This window comes from Cricetulus griseus, chromosome 2 (assembly GCF_003668045.3).
Source record: "Cricetulus griseus strain 17A/GY chromosome 2, alternate assembly CriGri-PICRH-1.0, whole genome shotgun sequence".
In the NCBI taxonomy this organism is placed as follows: Eukaryota; Metazoa; Chordata; class Mammalia; order Rodentia; family Cricetidae; genus Cricetulus; species Cricetulus griseus.
This window is the reverse complement of record NC_048595.1, coordinates 48206792-48234631: the sequence shown is the minus strand read 5'-3', so window position 1 is coordinate 48234631 and position 27840 is coordinate 48206792. Positions and strand designations below refer to the sequence as shown.

General features: G+C 46.3%; 1 protein-coding gene across 2 annotated transcripts in view; it reads left to right on the top strand.

The window, feature by feature from the left end:
* The first annotated feature begins 1379 nt into the window (after positions 1 to 1379).
* The window catches only part of Ak4 (adenylate kinase 4), a 52062-nt gene continuing 25601 nt past the window's right edge, over positions 1380 to 27840 (top strand). The window contains exon 1 of one of the 2 annotated variants that reach the window (XM_035439774.1): positions 1380 to 1543. In XM_035439774.1, the coding sequence (XP_035295665.1) occupies positions 1495 to 1543 (49 nt within the window). In that variant the 5' untranslated portion in view covers positions 1380 to 1494. Of the gene's footprint in view, positions 1640 to 27840 lie in introns of both variants that reach the window. The other variant, XM_027400503.2, reaches the window with a different exon arrangement.

Genomic DNA, 27840 nt, shown 5'->3' with positions numbered 1-27840 from the left:
TATTAAGAAAGCTGTGGCAAGAGCATTGTGAGTGCAACACCAGCCTAGGCTACAAAGTGAAACCCTCACTCAAAACAAAACAAAGGCAGAGGCATGAAGAAGCATGGCTTGGTATATGTGAGGGGCAAGGAAAAGAAAGCCTCCATTTGAGTTGGTGAGTAAAGAAAGAGTTGGGAATAACACATCCTGGGCACAGAAGCCTTGGAATCATCTGGCTATAGGTCGGTGCACAAGCGAAAGGCATCCTTTTGTTCCTCATTTCCAGCTTTGGAGCCAGTCAAGGGTTCAAAACCTCGGCTGCAACTATGGGGGCAGGATTAGAACACTTGTTATTGCTGTATACCCAACACACAAAATAGCGTTAGGCACACAAGAGAGGTGTTTCTTTCTTTTTGGTTTTTTGAGGCAGGGTTTCTTTGTATAGCTCTAGCTGTCCTGGAAATCGAACTCTAAGTGCTGGGACTGAAGGCGTGGGCTGCTACCACCAGGCTTTGATGTTTCCTTTTTTTTTTTTTTTTTTTTTTTTTTTGAGAACCGGTATCAGTAAGCAGTAGTTCAGGCCCGCCCACAACTTTTTATTCTCTTTCCAGGACTTGCTGTGAATACTGGTGTAAGATATCCTGGCTTAAGAGATAGTCTCAGGGGGTTCGATTCCCCCCACAAGGATTAAAACAAGAAGACCACTCAATACTGCTAAGTGTATGAATGGTTCGTATTCCAAGCCTTTCTCCATCAGTACCTGCAAAGGTTGCATAATAATATCACACAGCCTAGAATTGGACGCAGAGTAGGCGCTCAACAAGTTGTGTTTTTCCCTTCCCTTTGACAATAGACTGGGTCCCCAGGCGGTTCCTTTCTCTCAGGGCGTCTCCATCTCCGTTCGCCCCCGCAGCCTCAGTCTAGTCCGGACGCGCCGGGAAGGGAGAGGAGTGGGCTCGGCGGCTGTAGCCAGGAGCCGGCTCCCGGCTTACGTAAGAAGCGAGTCCCGCGCGGCCGGCCGGGCAGAGGCGGCGCCGCCCAGCGCGATCCTGCTTAAGTCAGGCCGCGCTCCTTTTCGCCGAGGTGTTTCTCTCTCCGGCTGCTCGGGGCAGAAGTGGGCACCCCCTAGTTTCAGGCAGCGGCCACTCTGGGGATGCGACTCACTGAGAAACGGCCGGCGAACGGCTCCCGCTCAGCCCACGTGCGGGAACCGGCGGGAGACCCCTGGGATCGCTCGACTGGGCTGGGGTGCAAGGAAGGACCCGGGTGGGTCTAACTGACCTCTGACCCCAGAGGGCCGAGCTCGCAGGGCGGGGGCTCCGCAATGCTGCACCGGCGTGGCCCGGGGCGAGGAGGTGGCGGAGGGCGGGGCTGAGGGGCGGGGCCGTCTTAAAAAGCCTCTCCTTCCCCAATAGGGGTGGCAGGCGAATCCCCGCGTGCAGAGGGTGCCGAGGCAGGGGCTGTCGGGCAAAGCGCGCGGGCTGCGGTCGAGGCCACCCCTTCCCCTCCAAAGCCATGGCTTCCAAACTCCTGCGCGCGGTCATCCTCGGGCCGCCCGGCTCGGGTAAGGGCACCGTATGCGAGAGGATCGCCCAGAACTTTGGCCTCCAGCATCTCTCCAGCGGCCACTTCTTGCGGGAGAACCTCAAGGCCAGCACGGGTGAGGGGCTGGGGCGGGGGAGCGAGGGTGGAGACGAGCTGGAAGGAGTGGTAGGGCCGGGAGCTGGGCGGTCGCGGGCACGGGTCCCCTCGGTGCCGGCGCCCTGCCCCCGCCCGCCCGCGTGTGCCCGTGCGGGCTCGTACGTGCCGCGGCGCATGCAGCCAGCCGCCCGCCCGCGCGGCTTAACCGCGCCCGGGGGAGGCCGAGGCTGGCCGGCAGCGCCTCCCACTGCATCAGTCGCTCGCGCCTGGAGAGGACCTTGCGCTCCAGGCAGGGGGAACACGAGCCCCTCGGCGGGAACCCTGACTGGCCTCTCATGCCGCCTCTCGTATGCAGAGTCCCTGGGTCCTCTGTTGCAGTCTTGCCGTGCCGCGCGTCGCCTCCCCCGGCGAGGAGCTGGGGACCGCGCGCCTCCCACCTGTGGGAGTCGCGTCCGCCGGCGCGCTGGGACTCTGTGGCACGCTCCGGCCTGAAGCTAAGCGCTGCGTGGAGGTGAAAGGCCTGTGGTCGCTGCCGGCGTCCGCGGCAAAGTGTCCCCGCTAACTCCCCTCCTCCTCAATCCCGGCTTGGTCGCCTGGAGACTCGTTCTGTTCTGATAAATTGCATTTTGAGTTCTGCCTTTCTGCAAATGGCCTTTTGAGACTGGCTCTGGGCGGATGCGGTGAAGTTGGGGATCTAGATTGCCCCATCTCTCCCTAGTCTTGCAAATTCCCGGTTTTCTCCCCTCTTCCTGGGCTCCGGGTTCCAAAGGAACAAGCGTGAGAAGGCAAAGCTACAGCGGGGAACTGCGGGGTTTGTACACTTCTAGGATGCAGATGAGGGTAATTAGCAACTTCTGTCCTCATCTGTGGCCAAGGTGGATATTGCTCCTTATGTGCTAATTGTTCCTGAATCTGCATTTCAGAGGCATCTCAAGTGTGAACAGGTGGGTGGAGGACAATAATGAAAAGCAGATTAAAAATCAACAACTTTAAGCATCTGAAAGGCCGCTTATTCTTTCTGAAGCAGGTTATAAAAGCCAGCCCCCCCCCCCTTTTTGGATTTTTTTTGGGGAGACATCTTTCCTCACACCTGTGTCCTAGATAGATGCATTTATGTATAACAGATTGTATAGTTTACCTCTAGTGACTTTCAGATAGGCTAGGCAGGTACTGCACCACTGAACAACACCCCAAAACGGTTAAATTTTAAAATCTTATTTGTATGTGAGTGTGGTCCTACCATTGCGCACAGGGGGCTCAGGTCCTCAAACTGTCAAGTGTCTTTATACTTCAAGCCTTCCCACCAGCACTTAGATTTGAGATAGTGCCTTATTAAGTTAATAGTCATTTTTCTGTCCTAGTAGCCGGGTTTATAGGCGCACCCCATGCCCCAGTTAGATTCTTATTCTCTGCTGAGGATGGAACTTCATGTGGATATGAATGCTGCACTCCTGAGCTCCATAATTCCCTTGTCTAGTGGGGGGCGGCGACCTGAGGGCTTGTATCTAGGGTTGGGCTTCTTCCCGGTGAGGCTATATAGAGGAGGTTAGCTGAGACACGCTAGCATAATATCCATCCCATTGCGCAACACTCTCTGCACTTGGAATATGAGTTTTACACTGAACCTGTGTGGCTGGACTAGTGGCCCTTTTCTTTCTTAGATGGGCAGTAGAGGTATCCACCTTTATCAATGACTTTAGGCTGTCTGGCTTCACTCTAAGCTCATGCACTTGATTTCGAAGTCACCGAATAGTTGATGGCCTTCATGCTTAGGCAGTAGGGGAAATCTGGCAGCTTGATGATCAGGTTAGCCTGGTTGAGGAGATGCATGCATCCACGATGCTCCTCCCAGGTTGGAGAAGGAAGGCAGTCTCCTGGTGCTCTGTTCTCCCCGGCTCTGCTGTCCTGGCTGTTTGTTGTACATGAGGGCAAAGACTTTTGATTAGCGCCGGGCGGTGATGGCGCACGCCTTTAATCCCAGCACTTGGGAGGCAGAGGCAGGTGGATCTCTGTGAGTTTGAGACCAGCCTGGTCTACAAGAGCTAGTTCCAGGACAGCCTCCAAAGCCACAGGGAAATCCTGTCTTGAAAAACCAAAAAAAAAAAAAAAAAAAAAAAGAGGACTTGTGATTGTTCATCAGCCCAAGTGTGTCATCATTGTACAAGCATAGCCCTAGGTGCTGGAACTAGCTATGTAGATTAGGTCCACCTCAAGCTCAGATCCATCTGCCTCTACCTCCCGATTGCGGAGTTTAAAGGCCTGTGCCTCCATCCTCCACACCTGGCTTCCTTTCCACTTTTTAAAAGAGCATTAAGAGAGGAGGTAGCTTTTTCCTCTACTTAGAGAGTTTTGAAAGCTTTTTACTTGGCTGTCTTTTGTTCTCATTTTAAAACAAGGTTAACTTATTTTACATGTATGAATATTACATGTTCATGTGTGGTTCCTACAATAGTCAAAAGAGGGCGTCAGGTCCCCCGAATGTTAATGGGTGGTTGAGACATCATATGGATACTGGAAACTGGATCCAGGTCATCTTGAGCACCCAGTGCTTTTAGCCACTGAGCCACCTCTCTAACCCCCATCATTTTAAAATTTTAATTTTCTTAAAGATAGCATCTCACTATGAAGACCAGAGTGACCTGGAAACCAGATCCACCTACTTCTGTCTGCTTAGGGTTGGGATTAAGGCGTGCTTCATCACACTCTGCTCTGTTCTCAGTTTTAAAATACCATACCAGCCAACTTTCCTCTGTTCTGAACTTTTTTGTTTCTTTGAGACAGGGTTTTTCTGTAGCTCTGGCTGTGTTGGAACTCACTCTGTAGATCGGCTGATCTTGAACTCAATCTGCCTGCCTCTGCTTCCCCAGTGATTAAAGAAAGACATGCACTACCACTGGCCTATAGATTTCTATCCTTTTAAATGCCTTCATTCCTTTACCCTTTCCTCCCATAGTAAAAGTGACTTAAATGTTTTTGGGAATCACCTCCTTCGGCCTTTTTTTTTTTTCTTCCAGGGAAAGGAAAGAAAGACTGCAATTTGAGCCTGGCGTTAGTGGTGCATGCCTTTAATCCCAGCACTTGGAGGCAGAGGCAGGTGGATCTCTGTGAATTCGAGACCAGCCTGGTCTACAAGAGCTAGTTCCAGGACAGCCTCCAAAGCCACAGAGAAACCCTGTCTCTAAAAGCCAAAAAACAAAAACAAAAACAAAAAAACTGCGATTTGTCTTGAAAGTGGCTTCTTCCTAGTGGACTTGGTGTATATGATGCCATTCTATCTCTCTAGAGGCTTATGTGGGAGTCTTAGGGTCCACTGTCTTGTAAGTAAGAACACAATTACTCAGTGTTATTTTTCTTGTCACTTGCTGCTTGCTCTTAACCTCCCCGTGAAGCCAAGAACGCTTTTGAATATACAGTTTATAGCTGAAATTTGAAGGTGATGATGAAACAGCAACCCAGGAAGTCAGTAGCAGTTTCATTTAGAAAGTAGCTGAGGCCATCTGCTACAGCCTGGATTTGGACAGGCTCTTGCCTCCTGCAGCCAGGTCTGGCAAAAAGCTGCCCTGTAGGAAAGGGACTATCTGACCTCACTGCTCTGCAGAATCCATCTCCTTCCTCCCCACTTTCCATGATGATTGTATCAGCTGTTTGTTGAATATAGTAAAATGAAGGCCAGTAGGTATTGCTTCATCCACTGGCTGCATATCTACTGTGTCAGTGAGCCTGGTGCTGCGGTAATCATACTGCTTAAGAAAATGATTTACCGCTGGGCGTTGGTGGTTAATACCAGCACTCGGGAGGCAAGAGGTAGATCTGTGAGTTCGAGGCCAGCCTGGTCTTCAGAGTGAGTGCCAGGATACCAGGATAGGCTCTAAAGTTACACAGAGAAACCCTGTCTCGAAAAAAAAGAAAAAAAAAAGAAAAAAGAAAATGATTTAACTAAGCTTTTTTTTCCTAAAAAGTTATTATTATTGTTATTATTTTGAGATAAAGCTGTGAATTATGTTGGCTTTTAGCTCCCCAGCTTGAATTCCTTTTTTTTTTTTTAAATCTTGAGACAGGGTTTCTCTATGTAATAGCCCTGGCTGTCCTGGAACTTACTCTGTAGAACCAGGCTTGCCTCAAACTCAGAGATCTACCTGCTTCCACCTCCTGAGCGCTGGTATTAAAGGTGTGTGCCAGCACTGCCTGACTGAACCTGAACTCTTAAACTCCAGTCTCTATCCCAATACCAGGTGCTAGGATTATAGGCATGTGCTGGTCGGAGCAGCTTAATGGTGTGCCCCTTACTGTACCTTCTCCCTATAGCATGTGTTTACCCCTGAAATTGTGGTCTGGCAAACTATAATGCAGGAAAAAGGGTTCATGTTGTCTGTATTAAAGGTAGAAATCCAGTCATAAATTTGTGTGTATGTGTTACCAGAAGTTAGCCTGCTTCAGCTTGATTAGTTTGGTGGTAAGTGTGATGCTCACAGAGAACTTGAGATTAGCTTGGCGATAATTATTTCTCTCTTGGCCTTTCCCAGGCTGCCTGGAGCGGTGCAGGCTGAGGCTTATCAAATACCTTATTTGAGGACCCGCCTCCAGGTCTTCAGCTTGTATTTGCTTAGCACACGCTATGAAGAAACAGAAAGACTTGCCTTAAATTGCAAGGGGCTGAGCCCTACATTCTCTCACAGGGAATGTAGGGAATGTTAGCTACCCCCCCCTCCACCCACCACCCAAACGTGTGTATGTGCAAGTACTTAATGTGTACACACAAAACTGGTACGCTATAGAATGTGTCCCATCAAAAGTTCTGTTTGTGACGGGAATGCGGTTTGGTTGGTTGCATGCTTGCCCAATACTGAAGTACTGGAGGGTTTGAGTCCTAGCACCGTGAATGCCTGTAATGTCAGGGTGTGGTAGGTTGAATTAGGTAGGGCTAGGGCTACATAGGGAAAGTGTGTCTCAGAAGGAACACCCCCCTCTTCCTGAACTCTGATATTTTGTGATAGATCTCTTTGTTAGGTTTTATCTGAAGGATCTAAAGATCCCATTCTAAGGACCAGACAGTGGTATTGAAAAAAACAGACACCTTTTAATATTGGAGTCTAGTATCTCAAGGGTAGGAGAATTGGAGAAGTTCCATTTGGAAGCATCTTGAACTTGACTAAAGAAAAGATGTTCAAGAAGGAACCTGTTTCTGCTCTTAATTAATATTAACTGCAGCTCTTGCCAGGGTTTTACAGATGGACTAGCACTTCAAATGAGGCTCTGAGCTGATCCTCTCTGAAGAGATGACCTCGTCCAAAGGGCTTGGGCTTTTAGGTACTCATTAAGTGTAAGTGTGCAACTTATGTAAGAGTGAGATTTTTCTGAGAACTGAGAATTTAGGGGTTTGGAGAACCGAGTCAGAGTTCAGTATTACATCTATAGCAAATTTAAATGGTTAACCTTCCCTGGTTCATCCTGGGTTTGGCCCATTTCAGGATTTCTAGGGTATGCTACATTCCAATTTCTGCAGTCTCTTGGAGCATGGGTTTAGCTCAGTTGGTAGCCTGCCTAGCCTGCAGGAAGCCCTTGGTTAGATCCCATGCTCTGTGTAAGAGAGTAAGACATCTTGGGTTCTGGGCACCTGAACTCAAAGCTTTTCTACTAATGCACAACAGGGACTTGACCCACTGAGCCCTTTCCTAAACCCCATGGTCTTGAACTTTTGGTCTTGCTGCAACTTCCTGAGTGCTGCCATTGTAGGCAGGGGCCACATGCCCTGGTGTGTGAGGGTATCAGAAGCTCTGGAACTGGAGTTACAGACAGGTGTGAACTGCCATATGGGTGCTGGGAAATGAACCCGGGTCATCTGGAAGAGCAGCCAGTGTTCTTAACTGCTGAGCCATCTCTCCAGCCCCATGCCCAGTTTCATGTGTTGCTCGGGATTGAAGCCAGAGAGAGCTTCTGCATGTTAGGCAAGCTGTGGACCAGGTGGGATATATTTAAATTGTTTCCATAGTTTATTTTCATAAGTAAATAACTCAGTAAAATTAATATTGACAGTGTCATTACCCATTTGCAGATATTCTTTGAATGCCATTTGCTTGTCCACTAATGTATTTTCTAAGATCCATGTTAATAACGCCACCGAAGGAAGTCAGGACAGGAGCTTACACAGGGAGGAACCTAGAGGCAGGAGCTGATGAAGGAGGCCTGCTTACTGGTTTGCTCCTCATGACTTGCTCAGCCTGCTTTCTTACAGAACCCCAGACAACCATCCTAGAGGCGGCCCGCCTACAGTGGACTGGGCCCTCCTCCCACATCAATCGATAACTAAGAAAATGCCCAACAGGCTTGCCTACAGCCAGAACTTTTTGTTTGTTTGGTTTTTTGTTTGTTTGTTTGTTTTTTGTTTTTTTGTTTTTTGAGACAGTTTCTCTGTGTAGCTTTGGAGCCTATCCTGGCACTCGCTCTGGAGACCAGGCTGGCCTCGAAACTCACTGAGATCTGCCTGCCTCTGCCTTCTGAGTGCTGGGATTAAAGGAGTGGGCCACCAACGCCTGCAGCCAGATCTCATGAAGGCGGTTTTTTTTTTTTTCAATTGAGGCTTCCTCCTCTTCTAGGATTCTAGCTTGTGTCAAGTTGACACAGAACTAGCCAGCAGAAGATGTTTCTTAACTGAATTTGATAGATGATACCAGTTATCAGGTGAGGAAATGGGCTTAATTTTTTTCCCCCTTTGCATGTTTTCAAGACAGGGTTTCTCTGTGGCTTCGGAGGTTGTCCTGGAACTTGCTCTGTAGACCAGGCTGGTCTTGGAATTCACAGAGATCCACCTGCCTCAGCCTCCCAAGGGCTTAATTATTATAGTGTAACTGGATACTGTCTCTAGAACTGTTGTCCACTAGAGTTCACAGACACACATTTATTTATTTATTTATTTATTTATTTATTTATTTATTTATTTATTTTTTGGTTTTTCTAGACAGGGTTTCTCTGTAGCTTTGAAGGCTGTACTGGAACTAGCTCTTGTAGACCAGGCTGGTCTCAAACTCACAGAGATCAGCTTGCCTCTGCCTCCCGAGTGCTGGGATTAAAGGCGTACGCCACCACCGCTGGGCTAGACACACCTTTATAGAGCATCATTTTAGTCTTCATTAATATCTCTACTGTCAAAGCAAAGGCTTATTTTATCATTGCGGTGCTTTGCACAAGCCAAACCTAAGCCTGGCTGCTGAGCTGCACTAAGTCCAAGGCGTGTTATTGCATTTGCTCCATGCCCCTTGCTCCAGCTCCCGTTGCTAGTGCTTTCAGATGCGCGCGCGCGCGCGCGCGCGCGCGCACACACACACACACACACACACTCACACACACACACACACACACACACACACACGTATCGGGCTGGAGAGATGGCTCAGCAGTTAAGAGCACATAGTGCTTTTGTAGAGGACCTGAGTTTGTTTCCACAATATTCACGGGAAGTTCACAACTGCCTTTCAACTCTAGGGTATCTGACACTTACCTTCCATAGGGGTGTGTATGTGTTCCTTAAACACACATACTCACTCACTCTCTCTCTCTCTCTCCCCCCCCACACACATATTTTCTCTTTCACTTTAAAATAGTATAATGTAGTTTATGAAACTTTGAACTTTCTGGAGTTCAAGTGATGGTTAATGATCATGAAGCTGGTAAATTGGGGTTCAAACTATTAGAAATAGACAGATTATGAACTTTTTGCCAAAAATGTTATTAAATGGCTCTGTACTCTGCTGTGTTTCTCTGTGTGATTTGTAGAGTTGGAAGTATGTTTTCCTTGTGAGGTTTTTTTGGGGCTTGCTCCGTGAGTCAGGCATTCAAACATGGGCTTCCTTTATTTAGCAAATTGAATTCGGTCTTATTTATTTATTTATTTAAGTAGGTGCTAGAGTTTTTAGGGTTACTCTGGTCCCCCCTCCCCCTGCATTGACATTTAGTTCTGGTTGGCCTTTCAGACACAGTACAAAAGGTCTCATTTGTACAGCACCATGAAGTCCGTTTTGGATGGTTGATGTTACATTTTAACAGCTTTACCTCCAAGGCTGAGAACTTTTGTACTAGGGAGATGGCATTTGCTTCATGTGGAAATATTGCAGCATTAGTCCTGATCATCAGATTCTGAAGAAGCTAAAGATTAATTATTTTCTAGACTTAGCACTTTAATTGACATCACTTTTTAAATTTTTTATTTGCATCACTAACCAGGGACCCTGCCTTTGTAATTCTTAAGACTTGGGCCCTAAGTTTGCAGTGAGCCTAGCCTGCTAGTCTCTGGGCTGCCTCCTGTGTTGTTGTTAGCTAGAATCTACATGCTTGTCTACACAGTAGCTGTGTAATTTTAAAATAAGTAAATGGCCCCAGAGGTTGAGCAACTTGCCCTAGGTCAGACAGCTAGATAAAACTGACATTCAAAGTCGGGGCTCTTCAGCTGGACTCATTATGTCATGCTACCTTCCTGGCACTAGTAGAATGTGTTTGTTTCAAGTTCTACCTCCACTGCTCTTTCTGTTTTTGCTGAGAGGGAGTCTATGCCAGTTTGAAATTGTCTGTAGCCCAGGCTGTCCTGAAACTCTAGGAGTCTAGATTCGTCTACTTCTCACCTGGTTAGAAATGCCTTTTGAGATAGTGTATCTTTAATCTGTTTGCCTGCTAAGACAAAGCGTTTCACACTGTAGTTTAAAACAACCCGAATCCATTTCAACATTTTTTTGGAGCAGGTAGACAGAAAAAAGGGTCTTTCTGAGAAGTCCTGACTGACTGGCCTGGTCTGGACTGTAATGTAACTCTGTAGCACAGACTGGCTGTGAACTTGATCTTCCTGCCTCAGCTCCTTAGCATGCTGGAATCACAGGTGTCTGTCACCTTGTCTGATCATTTCACACATCCCTGAAGACTGGCAGTTTCCAGGATCAAGGTGTCCTTAGGGGCTTTGATTGATTCTTTCTGTTCTGGCTCCCTGAGTGAGCACTGCCCATGTGCTAAGGGCATGAAAGGGTTAAGTGCTGCTTAAAGCTTTTTGTTGCTGCCATTTTTGAAAATTATTATTAACATGTGTTTAGTGTATTTATGTGGGGTGGTGTACTCAAGGTCACAGGACAATTTATAGGAGCCATTTTTACTGTAGGGCCTGCCATTGAGCTTGACACAGAGACCATCATGCTGGATGCCTCCCCTCCCTTTGTTTTTTGGCATGTTGTCTGACCTTGTAGCCCCAGATAAGCTTCATAGTCAGGATTTATCCTTCTGCCTCAGTTACCCACTGAGTGCTGGCATTACAGGCTTTGCCATCATGCCCAACTGGTAAATTGCTTCTCCTGCTCTTATACTATGACTATACCAATAAACTGTGCTATAAACTATAATTGAGCTATACCCCCCAGCCTTGTACCTTTTGTAATAGGGTAAGTAACCCCATTCTCAAGGGAGATCAGGTGGCTTCACCTTTTAATACTACCATTGCAGTTATCTTAAAGCTTGAGGTACAGGGGACACAGTCGACAGAAGCATGGCAGGTGGCAGACAATCCCAGCAATTTAGTTCTCCACAAAAGTTGCAAAAGACACTTTAGGTTGGGAGGGCAGGGTGGCACATACTCAATGCTAGCACTCAGGAAGCTGAGGCAGGAGGATTGAGAATTCCAGACTAATCTGGGCTGTGGTCACAGGGAACAAGTTGGGTAGGCTAGAGGTTTGTGGGGTTTTGATTTTGAAGCTCTGCCCTCAAAACTTTTTTTTAACATCACATCTGTGAAGAAGGAAGCACCACCCCCAATCCCCAAAAGGGCTGAAAAGGTCTAAAATGAAAACCATCTTGTGGTGGTAAGGGGGTAGAAATGGGTCTTCCTTGTAGCAGGATGAGGTCTGGAATATTGCCAGAGCCTGGTGTTCCTTCATTCGGCATTTGACAGCAGTTTCTGTGCCAGTGTTAGGCATGGGGAGGCATGTACGCAAAACTTGTTCTCTGACCCTGCTGCACTTATGGCTCAGGGTTCAAGTTTCAGGTCTCATGATGTTCCAGCAAGGTGTACGTGTGTGGGTGGAGTGTTGAAGTCAGAGACCCACCCAGTGGGCAGGGGGCATTGCTTAGATGTGACTTTCCCCTGGAGTGCCTTTCATTTTCTGACTCTGTTTTCAGCTTTGCCTTTGAAGCTCTTCCACACTGTTCCCACTGCAGGTGGCTCTTTTCTGGGACTTCTTCATACCATCTGTACCTTCAGTTGGGTGTTCACTCTCTCCTCCCAGTGACAGGCTCCCTTTGGTTGCCAATGGCTTCAGCTGTGGTCTCTCACCATTGAAATAGTGAGCTAATTAATGGCAGTTGAGTTCAGAGGCTTTCGACAGACATAAGCTCAACAGGGTGAAGTGTGACATTTCTTTATGTTTTATCTTCTGTGTAAGTATATCAAGAAGGTAACATACCACAGTGACTGGTCACTGGAAGGCCACTTCATGAAAGGTGGGCAAGCACTCTACCACAGAGCTACAGTGAGATCAGACTGAAGTCCGGTCTCAGGAGTTGTTTCACCTGAGCTCCTGGTGGAACTGTGATCCAACACCAGTTCCTTTTTGGGGTAGAGCGAACTTGAAGTGGAAAAGGAGGAGGAACCTGCTCCACTCTGTTTATGATATGGATGGAGGGAACTGTAGGCTCGGGGGAATCCTGAGTGAGTGGTCAGATTTGTTATTAGAGAAATGCATTTCTGTTGCTGTTAATATATAAATCAGCTTTACTGAGAAAATTTGCATAAAGTAAAATTGGCCTTTTATTTATTTTTTTTGAGACAGGGTTTCTCTGTGGCTTTGGAGGCTGTCCTGGAACTAGCTCTTGTAGACCAGGCTGGTCTCGAACTCACAGAAATCCACCTGCCTCTGCCTCCCTAGTGCTGGGATTAAAGGCGTGCACCACCAATGCCTGGCAAATTGGCCTTTTAAAAACCTTCAAATGGGCTGGGCGGCAGTGGGCATGTCTTTAATCCCAGCACTTGGGAGGCATAGGCAAGTGGATCTCTGTGAGTTAGAGATCCAGCCCTGGTCTACAGAGTGAGTTCCAGGACAGGCTCCAAAGCTATGGAGAAACCCTGTCTCGAAAAACCAAAACCAAACAACAACAAGAAAAAAGCCATACAAACAACCCCCGCCTCCAAATGTTCAAATGGGATCAGTGGGTAAAAGTGCTTGCCATCCAAGCTTGATGACTTTGAGTTCAAGTCCTGGAACCCACGAACCCAAGTAAAAAGCTGCATGTGGTGACAGACATGGACCTGTAATTCCAACACTCCTATAAGCAGGTGGGAAACTCCAGGAAGCTTGTGGGACTGTAACACATGCACAAGGAGCAAGAGAGACCCTGCCTCAAAACAAAACAAGACAGAAACAGAATCAGCTAAGACACTTTAAAGGCCACAGGTTCTAGTTACCCACCACCACAAACCAAAAATAACTGTACAAATCAAGCTAAACATGGTGGCATAGGCTGCAATCCCAACTTCTTCAGAGGCAGAAGGACTGTGAGTTCAAGGCCAGTCTAGGCTACAAGGGGAGTACTCAGCTAATGTAATTTAGTAAGATTCTCAGAATAAAATGGAAGGGTGGGGGCATAGCCCAGTTAATAGGCTTACCTTCCTTGGCATGTATGAGACCCTCTGTTTGCTCTCCACCAGTTTACACAGAGCAGCTGAGCACCCCATCCTACATCTGTAATCTCAACATTTGGGAGGCCGAAGCAAGAGGAGATTGTGAGTTCAAGGCCAACATGCTAAATGAGTACCACCACCACCACCATAACAACAAAACAAATCAACAACCAAAATCCAGAAGAAAAGTGCTCCCAAAGAATAGTGTTTAGTGTATTTTACCACTCTTGGTAAAGCCACTATCATCATGTAATCATAAAGTTTTCCTTGTCTCAGACAGACCCTGTGCCCATTAGCAGGCAGCCCACACCTGATTGCTGCTTTCTTGTCTCTGTCAATCTTGGAGTATTGCTTGTAGGTCCTGGCTTCAGATCTTCTTCTGCCTTTGCTTCCCGAATGCTGGGCTTGCTCCACATGACAGTAATATCAGCAAGAGGGATCCACTTTACAGCACCAACATGTGAGTTTTGTCTGACTTTGAGTATTGGTTCCTCTAGTTCTGTAGAGCGGGTAGTTTGTGGAACTTCTGTCCCTGTGCATATGACTGCCTGTCTTCACTGGAAAAGTCAGTTCAGATCTCTCCCCTGTGTTAAAACAGGTTCATTCATCTTCTATTCAGTTCTTCTTTTGGATATTAGTCTTCTTAAAGAGCAGCGGGTGCTTGGTTAGAATAGCCAGGTAGATTGAATATGTGATCTAGTTCCAGGTTTTTCCTTAAATGGTACCGATGGGTAACATTTTAGGATGTGCTTTCTTTTTTTTTTTTCCAGAAGAAAGGTTGGTTTGTGACTTGCACAACTCTATCCAGTTCCTTAGTTTTAGGGAAATGAAGCCTGCATCTTGGAGGTGGTACAAAAATCTTTTTCCACAGTTTTGTTTTGGTTTTCCAAACAAAACTTTGGTTTAGCCCCTAAGGACTAAACGCTATGCATAACAATGAACCTGTTAAGTTTTAATTATTCAGTTTCTTAAATGTCTTAGAAGTGGAAGGGATTTTTGGGTCATTCTGTCCAGTTGGCCATTTTAGCTTGCTTACTTCTGCAGCAGCTGACAGCTCACCCCCCACGCACCGAGAGTGGCCTCTTCCATTGCTGCATAAGTCCAATTGTTGGGAGATTTTTTTTTTTTTCCCCCTCATACAGAGGTGAAAGCTAAGTCCTTGAAATGATCATCAGGAAGCCGCCATCCATTTGTCTAGCTTCTGTCTTCCGTGTCACGTAAATTACATCCACTGGCTATTCAGATAATTGAATAGTTTCAAGGCACCTCTGAGAAAAATAGCCCTACTTTCCTGCACTATTGTTCCTGTGATTATATATCTGGACTGACCTAGCTTGCTTGCTTTCTCCATCTCCCCAACTCCTCCCTCCCTCCTTTCTATTTATCCATCCCTCTATTCATCTGTCCTTCCTTCCTTGTGTGTGTGTGTGTGTGTGTGTGTGTGTGTGTGTCTGTCTGTCTGTCTGTCTGTCTGTCTGTCTGTCTGTCTGTCTGTCTCTGTGTGTGTGTGTGTGTGTGTGTGTGTGTGTGTGTGTGTGTGTATACACACATGTATGGTGCGGGTATGTGTTTTGTACAGGCAGTAGAAAAGCTGTGCTTTTAATTTTGAGTGAGTGAATTCATTAAGAATGTAGCAAGCAAAGAAGGTAACTAAGAAGTGACAAAGAAGAGGGCAGATCAGGTCTCAAACTCCATGGGCTACATACACGATGGAAATGCACCGTGTAGCCCAGGTGAGCAAACAGAGCCAACACCATCAAATCAGAGACTTACAAACATCCAGCAGAGAGTGACTGAGGAAGCCGAGGCAGTCAGTTGGAGTTCCCTACTGAGCTTTCTTTCCATGATTCAGCTACCCATGGCTGGACTGCTGACTTCCCTTCCCCACTGTAACCACTTTATCATGAAATAGACAATAGTAACATTGGTGGAAATGGCTCACCTCTAACTGTTCTCACATACATGATGTTTTTACTCATGGGCTGTTGTGCTGTTCTTGTCCCTTCATGTTATGGAGTTGGGGGACCAACCAGTCCATCCCCAGGAAAGGAGCCTTGGCTTTGAAGTGGGCACAGAATGTAAGAGAGGGCAGCCTCTCTTTAGATCTAGCTTCTCTGGTGAGCTCACACAGCACAGGACAATTTACCAATGTACCCGAAGCGTACCTGTGTGTGTGTGCTCACCAGAGGTCAACTCTGGGTGTTGTTCCTCAGGAGCTATTATTCAGCTGGTTTTGTTTTCCTTTAAGACAGAGCTTCATTGGGATCTGGGGCTCTCCATTTGGCTAGGTTGGCTGGTCAGAGAGCCTCAGGAATCCAGCTGTTTTGTATCTAGTTCTATGATTGCAAGCATGTATCCCCATGCCAAAAGCTTTTTATGTGTGCAGTGGGATTGAGTTGAAGTTCTCACGGTTGTGGAGAACACCACACTTCCTGACTGAGCTATTTTGTCTACCTAGCTCTTAGATTCTTTTTTTGTTTTTGTTTTGTTTTTTTTTTTGTTTTTGTTTTGTTTTGTTTTGTTTTTCGAGACAGGGTTTCTCTGTGTAGCTTTGGAGCCTATCCTGGCACTCACTCTGGAGACCAGGCTGGCCTCGAACTCACAGAGATCTGCCTGTGCCTCCCGAGTGCTGGGATTAAAGGTGTGCGCCACCAATGCCCAGCTCGTTTTGGTTTTTAATATAGGGTCTCACTATGTAGACCCAGGCTGGTATCAACTAAAGGCCTATCTCTTCCTTCCTTCCTTCCTTCCTTCCTTCCTTCCTTCCTTCCTTCCTTCCTTCCTTCCTTCTTCCCTCCCTCCCTCCCTCCCTCCCTCCCTCTCTCCCTCCTTCCCTCTTTCTTTCTTTCTTTCTTTCTTTCTTTCTTTCTTTCTTTCTTTCTTTCTTTCTTCTACTTTTCAAGACTGGGATTCTCTGTGGCTTTGGATGCTGTCCTGGAACTAGCTCTTTTAGACCAGGTTGGTCTTGAAAGGTCTTGAACTCACAGAGATCCACCTGCCTCTGCCTCCCGAGTGCTGGGATTAAATATTTTTTTAAAATATTTTCTTTTTCTTTTATTTATTTTGTATACAGTGTACTGTCTGCATATATGCATGAAGGCCAGAAGAGGGTGCCAGATCTCATTATAGATGGTGGTGAGCCATCATGTGATTGTTGGAAATTGAACTCAGGACCTCTGAAAGAACAGCCAGTGCTCTTAACCGCTCATTTCTCCAGCCCCGATTTATTTTTTTTTAAAAATTATGTGTATATGTAGTGTGTGTGAGAGTATGTGCACATGAGTGCAGGTTCCCAGGAAGGCCAGAAGAGGGCAGCAGGTCTTGGAGCTGGAGTTAAGAGTTGTGATCTGCCTGACTTGAGAGCTGGGAACTGAACTTGGGTCCTCTCTCTGTAAGCACAGTAATTGTTCTTAATTGCTGAGCCATCTCCAGCATCTATGAAATAGGTTTTTTTTTTTTTTGAGCCAGCGTGGTGGCTCATGCCTGTAATCCTAGTACTTGGGAAGCAGGAGGGTTGCTGTGAGTTAGAGTCCAACCTAGCTTTTATAATAAATACCAGGACAGCTTGGACTACAGAGTAAGACCTTGTCTAAAAAAGAAAAAAAAAGAAAAACCCTCCAATAACACAAGTAGTAGTTTAACAAATGAGCAGAATGCCAAGAGTTTTGTTTATTTAAGAGAGAAGTCTTTTGCCATGCCCAGACTGGGTCACATTTAAGTAGGTGTCTCCAGATACAGTGACACCGTTGGTACCTAGCATGGACACAGGTCAGCACAGTACACAATTGCTTTGAACTTCAGGGCTCAAGAAATCCCCCATGTCAGCCCGTGGAGCAGGTAGCTGGTTCCAGCTCAGAATGCCAGTTTGAGGTCAGGAGGTCCCAATACTTGAGGGGCTGAGTCAACAGGGAAATGGGGACTTTCAGGGCAGCCTGGGCTATGGATCGTTCATGAGCCAGGTGTTGTGTATGGAGATCAGGGGACAACTTTTGGAAGATCTCTCCTTCACCATGTGGGACCTGGAGCAAGGACCCTCACCCACTGAACCACCCCAGAGGCTCCAGAAGTTAAAATTTTAAGACCAGACCCAACAAACTTGAGAATTGACTTGAAGAAGTACAAGGTTAAGTCCTGTTTTGGGTTAGAATTTTTGGAGCTCTTTATTTTAGTTTTTGGCATTTCTTTTCATCCTGAAAAATGCTTCAATAAATGGGCCTGCTGAGTGTGCATCTGGCATCTGCAGTGGGCCCAGTTATTACAGAGGCTCAGGATTGCTGGAGTTTGAGATAAATCTGAACTCAAGGTCTGCCAGGGCTAGAGAGTGAGCTTGTCACACAGACCTCAGTGGAAAATTATAATATACCCCATCATTACCATCTGTCTGGCTAGTAGGGGCTAAGGGAGGAGGCTGCGAATCATTGTCTTACACTAGAGGTGTTTTGAATGTCATGTTGCAGCATCAACTACCCTGGCTGATGGGCAGAGGAGCCTAGCCAAGTCCAGCCTCTTGCCTGAAACTGCACTCCTTTCTATGCTGTAACTGTGAAAGGCAGTCGCAGATGGTGGCTGAGCTCTAGCTGGAACTGCTGTTGGTGGCAGGATGTTCTGGGGACAGAAGCCAGGAACTCACTGGAGCTGGCAAGCGTGTTTCTGGACCTTAAGAGAATATTTTTGTAGTTCTGGTTCTGCTGCTCTTAGCTTCTTAATGTTTTGGAGATCTGTAGCTCAGTTTGGCCCGGAACTCAACTAAGTAGCCTAGGCTAGCTTTTTAATTCCAGCCTCAGGTACCAGGGCTGGCACTTTTAGTTAGTTAATCTCTTAAATCTGTCTAGTGATAAGTGGCCACTGAAGGGAGGCTGTAAGAAGGTGTAGAATAAGCTCTTTTAACACTGCTGTAGAAAGTCCCAAGTGTTAGTTAAGCGGTACAGACTAGTGGTCTGTTTAGGACTCTGTCATGGCTGTTCCCTCTGAGGACCCAGTCCCTGCTGTAGTGGTTTCATTGTGATAGTATCTCCTCTTTGAGACAAGGCTGGCCTAGAACTCAAGTTGTGAGGATGGTAGGTGTGCACTACTGTGCTCAACTCTATAATTTTCAAAGTACAGATGTATTTTGTTGATAATATACACAAGTGTAGTTGCTCTTAGGCCATACAAAAGACAAAGGGAAAATAGACTAATTATCACCAAAGTGGGCACAAAAACGGCATCATCATTTATTTTATGTGTATGGGTGTTTTGCCTGCATGTATGTTTGCTCTATGTGTGTCATGATGCCCTAGGGACAAGAAGGCATTGGATCCCCTGGAACTGGAGTTACAGAGGTTTGTTAGCTTTTGGTTGGGTGCTGGGAATTGAACCCAAATCCCCTGGAAAGCAGCCAGTACTCTTGACCATTGAGCCATATCTTTAGCTCTTAAAATTAAGAAGAAAAAAAAAAAACAACTTGTGCACAGCTGCACATGTGTGTGTATGCCACGGCACATGTGTGGAGATCAGAGGATGGTTATGGGACTTATTTGACATTTTAAGCTGCACAGCAGCAGTGTCTATTTATACCCTTGGAGTGGAGTGGCTTTAAAACAACTTAATTTCATTGGCTGCTTTATTCAGTGGCTGCCTTGGAGGGTGAGGTGAGTAGTGTATACTGCCTGGGTTTTTTTGGTCAGGGTTTTGGTCATCGCTAGAGGCTCTTAGGTGTCCTGGTTTAAGGAAAAAGGGAGGAAGTCACTCTAGCGAATGTGCCTTTCTCTTTGTGTACCCTTTGGAGAGCAGCAGGGCAATGCTGAAGTGTGCCTGTGTTGTTTCTCTCCTTTCTCTGGCAGTGGAATACGTGTGAACATTTTGAAGTGTCTCTAAAATTAGTCTCCCTGGTAGAGCATTCAGCTTCAGGTATGTGATATTTGAAAGAACAGTGTGACTTTGGAGACCACAGACTTGTTTAGAGTAAGCTCATGGCTGGAAGTCAAGGGGCTGGGACCCTACAGGCCATTGAGTAGTGAGAGAAGCACCATGGGGTTATCTAGGAACCTGTCGGAATAGAAGTAACTGTGGGAATGGATGTCCCCCCCCCCCCCCAGAACAGGCTAGAAGTTAACTCTTTTTTAGTTTAATTTTATTTCATGCATAGGGGTGTTTTGTCTGCATGTATGTATGTGTATCTGTGTACCACTTGCATGCCTGGTGCCTGAGAAAGCCAGAAGGGGCGTTGAGACTTTTTTTTTTTTTTTTGGTTTTTGGTTTTTGGTTTTTCGAGGCAGGGTTTCTCTGTGTAGCTTTGGAGCTTATCCTGGCACTCGCTCTGGAGACCAGGCTGGCCTCGGACTCACAGAGATCTCTGCCTGCTGTGCCTCCTGAGTGCTGGGATTAAAGGCCTGCGCCACCAATGCCTGGCCACGTTGAGTCCTTTGGAACTGGAGTTATGGTGTTTGTGAGCCACTGTGGGTGCTGGAATCAAACCTGTTTCCTCTGCAAGAGCACCTAGTGCTCTTAACCTCGGGGCCATCTCTCCAGCACCTGGTTTAATGGGTCTTATTGGGCATTTTCCCAATTCATCTTTCGTTAGTGAGGTGAGATTTACAGTTTCAAGATGAAATCCAGTGCTTCCCCCCACCTCTTCTTCCCTTTGTTTCTGGGCCAGTGTAGTCTGAGATTCCAAAAGATTGTTAAATCACAGCACAAATCCTGGTCTCATGTTGAATCATTCTGATAAGGCGTAATAGGAAGTGTTATGAAGGGAATAGATGCAATTGGTGACCCAGCCTGTTCCTAACTGAGCATTAGCTATTCTCGGGTCCTCCATTCAGTATTGTCTGAAAAGATGTAAGTCAGGCTGACTCAGTGGTTAAGAGCACAGATTATTCCTCCACAGGACCTGAGTTCATTTCCCTGTAACCACATTGCATGTGGTCACACCTGCCTATATCCTATTATCAGCTTTAGGGGGACCTAACACCCACGTGCACATCCCCTCCCCACCTCCACTCTCACAAGTAAAAAATAACGGATATAAGTCTTAAAATACGTGGTACATTCCTATAATATCAGCTGTTTGTGTGGCTGAGGCAGGAGGATGGCAATTTAAAGGGCTGCCATGGCTGCTGAGCTAGTTTTAAGGATAAGGCTGACCTAGACACCTTATGGAAGGGTCAGGGATGTAGCATGTGGAAGAATTGTTTAGCTTGAAGCCCAAAGAAAAGACAGGACTCCGGCCCATCCCCTATGAGGTAGCTTTTGTCCTGTGGGTTGAGAACCCTTTGGGGATCAAATGGCCCTTTCACAGTGGTCACCTAAGAACATTGGGAGACAAGGATATTCACAATTTTTAACAGTAGCAAAATATCAGTTATAAAGTAGCAACAAAGTAATTTTACGGTTAAGGGTCACCACAGCATGAGGAACTGTCTTAAAGGGTCACAGCATTAGGAAGATTGAGAACTGCTGCTTTAGTGCCCCCTTCCCCCCATTTCCTGCTTACCTGGCATTCCCTTCTGCTTTCCAGTCTTTCTTTGCTGCATGGCTTCATCCTATGCTGGACACCGTTCTTGTAAATTTCTTAGAGACCCTTATGGGGATGATAGCTCTATCTAAAATTTTAATACAGTTTTTAAAACTCCTACTTCTGCTTCCTCTAGTGTTGCTGTTCAAGAAACACAATCAGATGAGTGTTTGAACCAGCAAGTAGAGAGGCAGGGCTTACATTATTTTATTCATGTAGATACCTGTTTGGCTGTGTGCCACATGTATGTGGATACGTTACAGAAGCCAGAAGAGAGCATCAGGTTCCCTGGAGCTGGAATTATTTGAAATGCCTGATGTGAGTGCTGGGAACTGAGCCCAGGTCTTTTGAAAGACCAGCAACGGCTCTCAAGAGCGCCTAACTGGAGCTGTCTCTTCAGCCCCAAGTTCTTAGTGCTGGCTATTGCTGCCAACTGCTTTTGTTGAAGGCTGACTGCAGGTTGGCCCATGAGTGTACCTCAGTGGCTTAGGAAATCCTGTGGGAAGTCCTCAACATGAGCTTTTGCCTGGCCTCCTAGCCTGCTTTGAGAGGCTGTGTACTAGGCACATTTTTTGGTTTGTGAGTTTTTTAGTTCTCTACCAGGTTATTTTGAGAAAATTGAAGGACAGAAAGGGGAAGAGTCATGCCTCAACAGCTGGCAGCTTGTACCACCTGCACAGATGGCACGGAGAGCAGTGGCTTCTCTTGCTGATCCACAGCCAAGATACTTCTTGCTCAGGGGGTGGCCCCCGCCAACTGCCTGTCAGCCTGCTGCCATGGCCAAGAATGACTTTGGGTCAGATTAGAAATGAAATTCCTCTCTGTCTTCTGAATGGGGGGTAGCCATCAGACTGGGATCAGGTTACATACAGGGAGGCTGTTCCTTGGTTTTTGTAGAGAAAATCAAGAGCGCCAGAAGGAAGTATAATCCCACTTCTCAGGACTGTTGTGTCTGGGATGGTGGGTACCAGGGCTGATATGCATGCTTGAGCCTGAAAAGATGCTTCAGTACTCTGGGCCTAAACATCTTCAAGTTCTGACTGACTTCCAGAGTGCTTGTCCTATCTGTTTCCTTGTGGTCTTCTACTGCCACTGTTTTTCTTGGCTGAGTGAGAGGCAACGAGTGGTACCGCCCCAGATGTTCATGGTACACGTATTCTGGTCCTGGCCCAAGACAATGTAGATATCTGCATTTGCTTGGCTTATGCAGTTCCATCATCTTTATGATGTACCAAGCTTTTAAAAATGAGGGCTTGTACCGATGTGTTGTTCAAATCAGTAGGAAGGGCGGGATGATTAACGTGCTGTGGGTGGGGGCTCTACAGAGGCTCCTCTTGCACTTGGGTATTGGATCCATTTCTTAGTCATGGTCTGCCATTCCCCTGTCCAGATCATAACTTGTCCATTCCCTGTGTCTTGAGGGACATACCATTTGCCAACACATTCTTGAACTCAGACTACAAAATACTTATTTCAGTGCATGAAAATATCTATTCTGATTGGAAAGAAAGAGGGGGAGGGGCCTGGGAAAGCACCATCCCTAAACCCTCCGGGCCAAGTACAATAAAAAGAACATTGAAGAAGAGACAACAATTTGCTGTGTGCAGCCTGAGTTCTAAACATGCCATGAATCCGGAAGGCTACAGTGTTTGGTGCCTCATCTGCCCATGAAAACTGACTCTCTTTAGTCATTAAAATCCTTCTCACATCATGGGACCCTCAGATAAAAGGGAGCTGGTGCAGTTTGAGAAATACTTGGCTGGGAGTAGGTTGCTACCCTGCAACTTTCATTCAAAGTCCAAGGATCTAAATTTCTGTGATCAACAGATCAGGCAGATGTGAAACTCTGAGGGCCCAATGAGTTGACTGAATCATTCGGGCAGAGAGGTAGAGTCAGTCATGTTCCCTAGATGCCTGCTGCTCTTAGATTGCTGGGCAGTCCTTGGGTCAAATTTGTTCCTTTGATCATTATGGAACCATCCCAGTCTTTGAAAAGACATTAGTGGGATACAAATCACATTACTGATTCTTTCCCTTTTAGTCTTAAGTGATATAGTGATTTCATACATTTTGGCTTAAATGTAGGTTAAAAAACAAATTATCTTTTGTCAAACTATCTTTTGTCATTGCCCCTGATTTTGACCAGGGATAAATGACAGCACAGATTCAGATAACTGAATATTTTACCACACAGATTCCAATAGCTTTCTGTGGCTAAACACCGGTGATCTTCTCCCCACCCTCCTCTCCTCGATGAGAAGGTATGGAGGCATGACCTGGTCCCACAGGCGTCTTTAGGACAACTTATGATGTCTTAAATAAGAATGAAGAGGATTAAATTCTTGAGTTCTAAGTTTAAAAATTGTAAGTTATAAATGGACCCCTGCCATGTTCCTTAGAAAAGCTCAAGTCTCCTGGCATGGGATTTTTGCAGGTATACCTTATCTGTGTCTTGCAGACGCCAAGAAGGAGGCACAGACTGGAGGGAGGCAGCTGGAGTTTCTGTGTGCTGTTGAATAGAGCCCTAGGCAACTACATGTTAGTTTGGGAGTGGTGGGTGTATCTGGGATGATACATAGGAGTCCTAAGAGTTTGGAATCTAAGAGTGGACACAAGCATTCTGTAGGTGTTGAAGGTTGTCAGCTCTGAGAAGAGCTCTGTGTGGTCAGGCTTTAGATGCAATGTAACCCGTGGTAATGACCTTTCCACATAGTTTGTACAGACCTGAAGTAGTCTTTGTGAGCATGGCAGAATGCACTTAATGCCCTTTTATGTCATCTACGTGGGTGAAAGAATGCTTAATTCAGTAATCTCAGAGCTTGCCAAAGAATTGGGTTAGAAGATAGTGTTTAAAGAAAGCTTTGTCATATATAGAATGTTTTGTTCTTTGTGTGCAGATGAAGCATCTCTGAATTTCAGAGCTGTCGACAGTGGATTTGGGTGGATGTAAAGGGCAAGCAGGAGTAACTGAGTGTGGCTCCCCAGCATTTGCCTTAAAAAAGCTGGGTGTGGTGGCGGGCACCTGTAATCCCCTCACTGGAGAAGAGGACCCTTGGGGTTGGTTGGCCAGTCATAACGTTTGAGTCAACGGTGGCCATGGCAGGTGTACAGTGGTGGCAGGCAAGTGTACAGACCACAGATGTTGGCAGGTGAATGTACAGAAAGATCTATGTGGGGCTGAGGGGTGGGGCACTCTTGGTTTTTTTTTTTTTTCCAGACATGGTAGTCCTGGCTGGCCTGATATGTAGACCAGGCTGGCTTCAAACTCACAACAGATTTCTCTGTATCCGTTTCTTTTGTATGTTACCATGCCCAGCAGAATGGGGGTAGTCTTAGTTTGAAGCAGAAGAGGAGGTGGAGGGAAGCTTTGCAGGTGGGGTTTTCAGTGGAGGCTTTGGTAAGTGACAGTGATTTGGACAACTGGAAATGGGAAACCAAGGAACTGCCATGTTTGGTATCCCTTCTACTTGAAAAGTGACTTTATGCAGTGGTGGCGCACTTTAATCCCAGGCTGGCCTCAGTACTCTAACGCAGTTTGCAAAGAGGCTTCCTTCCAAGTCTTTCAGAACATGGGTAGTGAGTGAGGCATAGCCATTTGCAGGGTGTATGTGATCAACTCCTTATATATAGGGCATAAGTGATCAAATCCTCTATAGTAGCCTTAATTGTCAGAGCTGAGACTTGAACACAGGCCTCTGCCTCCTAGTGCTGGGTTTAAAATCATGTGTCACCATGTCTGGCTAAGTGTATTTTCCTATTAGAAGAGATTTAGAATATAATATGAAGGACACACAGTTTATAGGAGGACTCAATATTTTTCAAGTCAGTGCCTAAATATTCTTGCACATGGAAAGAGAAAGAACTTAGGCTTTAGGATCAAAAAGCTACAGTTTGGGTACCCCAGTTTCCTCTAATTTTTTTTTCCCTTCCACATTGTGTTTGGTACTAACAGGGTGTGCAGTCTTGGGAAGGAGTTGGTTCCTTGCCAAGTCTGTTTTTCAGAGGCATTGAATGGGCACAGAAAGTTTGTCTTTAGGGACCCAGCTAGGCACCGTGGGAAGTTGCTGCATAGCAGGCATTTGACTAGCTTGTCTTCTGAATCCAGTTTGCTCTCATTTTGTCAGAATAGAGATTTGGGGGGGGGGGTAGGGAGAGAGGAACGAACGAAGGAGCAGATGGACGGACAGACAGACAGAGAAAGGGAGAGAGGGAGGAGGAGGAAGAAGAGTGTAAAGATAACATATATTTTCTAGCCCAAGAAACAGAACATTACTGGTAACTTCTAAATGTACCCTTTCCACCCTTGCTCCTGCCAGCCACTGCCCTGTATCTTATCATCTTGATTTCTCATAACATTTTGTCAGATGTAACTCATTGTTACAATAATTTTGTGTGGTTTTTAACTTTTTGAAACTGGCCAGATTCTTTTTTTTTTTGTTTGCTTGCTTTTGTTTTTCAAGACAAGGTTTCTCTGGCTTTGTAGGCTGTCCTGGAACTAGCTAGCTCTTGTAGATCAAGCTGGTCTTGAACTCAGAGATCGGGCTGCCTTTGCCTCCTGAGTGCTGGGATTAAAGGCATGCGCCACCACCGCCCGGCTCCTGGCCAGATTCTTTAGGAAGAAAAATATTAGACGCCTTTGTATTGGGATTTTGCCAGTAAAAGGCAGGTGAGCATTGTGTTGCTTGCTTTTCTGTTGTTGTGATGCAACAACATGAAGAAAGCAGCTTACAGAAGGAAGGGTCCATTTTAGCTAATGGTTCACCGAGTCTATGGCAGGGAGGCATGGCAGTATGCCGAGGACGGAAGCGTGAACCTGACAGCTCATCCTCAGCAACAGGCATAAATCAGAGAGCAAACAGGGAAGTAGGCAGGCTTTTTAACTCTAACCCTCCCCGTGCATATGTTGCATGTCATACTTCCTCTAGCAAGACTGTATCACCTAAAGCTTCCCAAACCATACCCCCCAGTATGGAGGGGTGATGGTGGCAGTGGTGCATGCCGGGCTGTGTATGGGAGGTCAGAGGATAACTCGAGGGAGTCCTTTTCTCCACTCTGTAGATCCTGGGCATCTAACTCACTCAGGTTGTCAGACTCCGTGGCAGATGCTTTTACTGGTTGAGCCATCTTGCCAATCCTTGTCTGTTGGAGACAGGGTTTTGCTGTGTAGCTTTAGGTGGCCTGAAACTGACCTTGACCTTGTGACAATCCTCCTAACTTTGCCACACAGGTATTAGGATTATAAGTGTATGCCACTATATATGTATGGTCTTTGTAATTTGTGTTCATTACTGGCTTTAATTTCCTTCCCAATGACAGAAATTGCCATAACATTTCACTGTTGAAAGCGTGAAGCATTGGGACAGGCCTAGTGGTAGGCTGGTGCAGGGCCTGGTGTCCATCACATCCCAGCTCAATGAATTCTTAGTGGAATCACAAATTATTCCCAGACAGTACTGGTTCTTGCTCTAACTGCCACATCCCTCTGAAATTCCCCCATTATTCGGAACTCATTCCTTCTCTGCAGTGGTAAATGTGACTCTGCAGTGTTTGAGGTGACAGTATGAAACAGGTAGTTGTAGGGTGAGCTTCCTACTGCCTGAGTTTCTTTGTTCATCTCATGAGCTTTCCAAAGAGTGCCCCCTACATACTGATTTCCCTAGTTCCATAGAAAGAGGCATTTTCTTTTCATCTTAGGAATTTCCACAATGGGTCCTGCATGCTGAACATTTGCGGCTGGCTGTGTGGTATAGTTAACCACAATAATCTACTAGTTTCCATGGATTTGGGCAGCCTTAAAACACCAAACACGAGAGAGCTAATGGAATTTTCTTGAAAGTATGGATTTTGGAAGGATGAGCCACTTGGCAATCTTTGGACTCCTTGGGAAGTTGGATCCGCTCTGTAATTCATCAAAACAAGCTGGCATTAGCTTTATAATGATGAGCACTATGTCTTCTAAGTAACCTGGCTAGGGAGGTGCAGGGGCAGTTCTTGGGGTGACCTGTCTTGTGACAAGGCACTGTCTTCTCATGAACTTTTCTTATGGGCTGGTTCTGATGGCTGTGGGTCTTTGTGATGGGTGGAGGTTGAGAGTGTCAGGGCAGTGGACATGTTATCCTTCAGAGGGAGGCTACAACAACTCTCAGGAATAGTTGGGGAAGAATGCTGCACTGAAGTCTTCGACGGGTTTGTTTTTTTTGTTGTTTTTTTGTTGTTTTTTTTTTGTTTTTGTTTTTGTTTTTGTTTTCCCCAAGATAGGGTTTCTCTGTGGCTTTGGAGGCTGTCCTGGAACCAGCTCTGATGACCAGGCTGGTCTCGAACTCACAGAGATCCTCCTGTCTCTGCTTCCCGAGTGATGGGATTAAAGGTGTGCACCACCACCTCCCGACCTCGACAGGGTTATATTAAATTTGGTTTGGATCACTCCTTCCCTTGCTTGTGCTTCTTGTGTCAAGGCTTTGTCTTGTGCTTGGGGCTCTCACAGCCTTCCATTCCAGTGTCATCTGGCCCTGTTCTGTGACATACACCTCTGTCAAGGTTCTGCCATGCCATCTTGAAGTTCTTTGCTTTCCATGGAGGGCTCTACTCCCATTTTGAGTTTGTACCAAGCCCCCTGATTGAAGTAGCTGGTCTTGGGTCTGGGAATGAGCTTTCTAAAGCTGCCTTAAATGCCATGCCCTTCATTCAGAGTCACCTCTAAATGTGGCCCCATGTCTTACCGGTATGCATTCCATCTTGAGTGCTTGAAGCTTCTCCATGTATACTGAGTGCCTCAAACTCCTGCATGTGCTCCCCGTGTGCCTTCTCTGTTCCTTCCCTCTCTTCTTTAGGGCTGGGCCAGTGGCTGGGGTGTAAAATGCTCCATGTGTGAGGCTCTGGGTTCACCCCCAGCACTCCAGTATTGACATACATGTCGGTCATCCAGCCAGCTGCTTGTTCTAGTCATTCTCAGCGCTTCAGCTCCTTCGAACAAGATTCTGTCTGGGATTAATAGTTCTTTTTGAGAGGGTCTCTTGTAGCCAAGACTGGCCTACAATCTCTTCTGTAGCCAAGGATGTCCTCAAATTTCTTATCTTCTGTC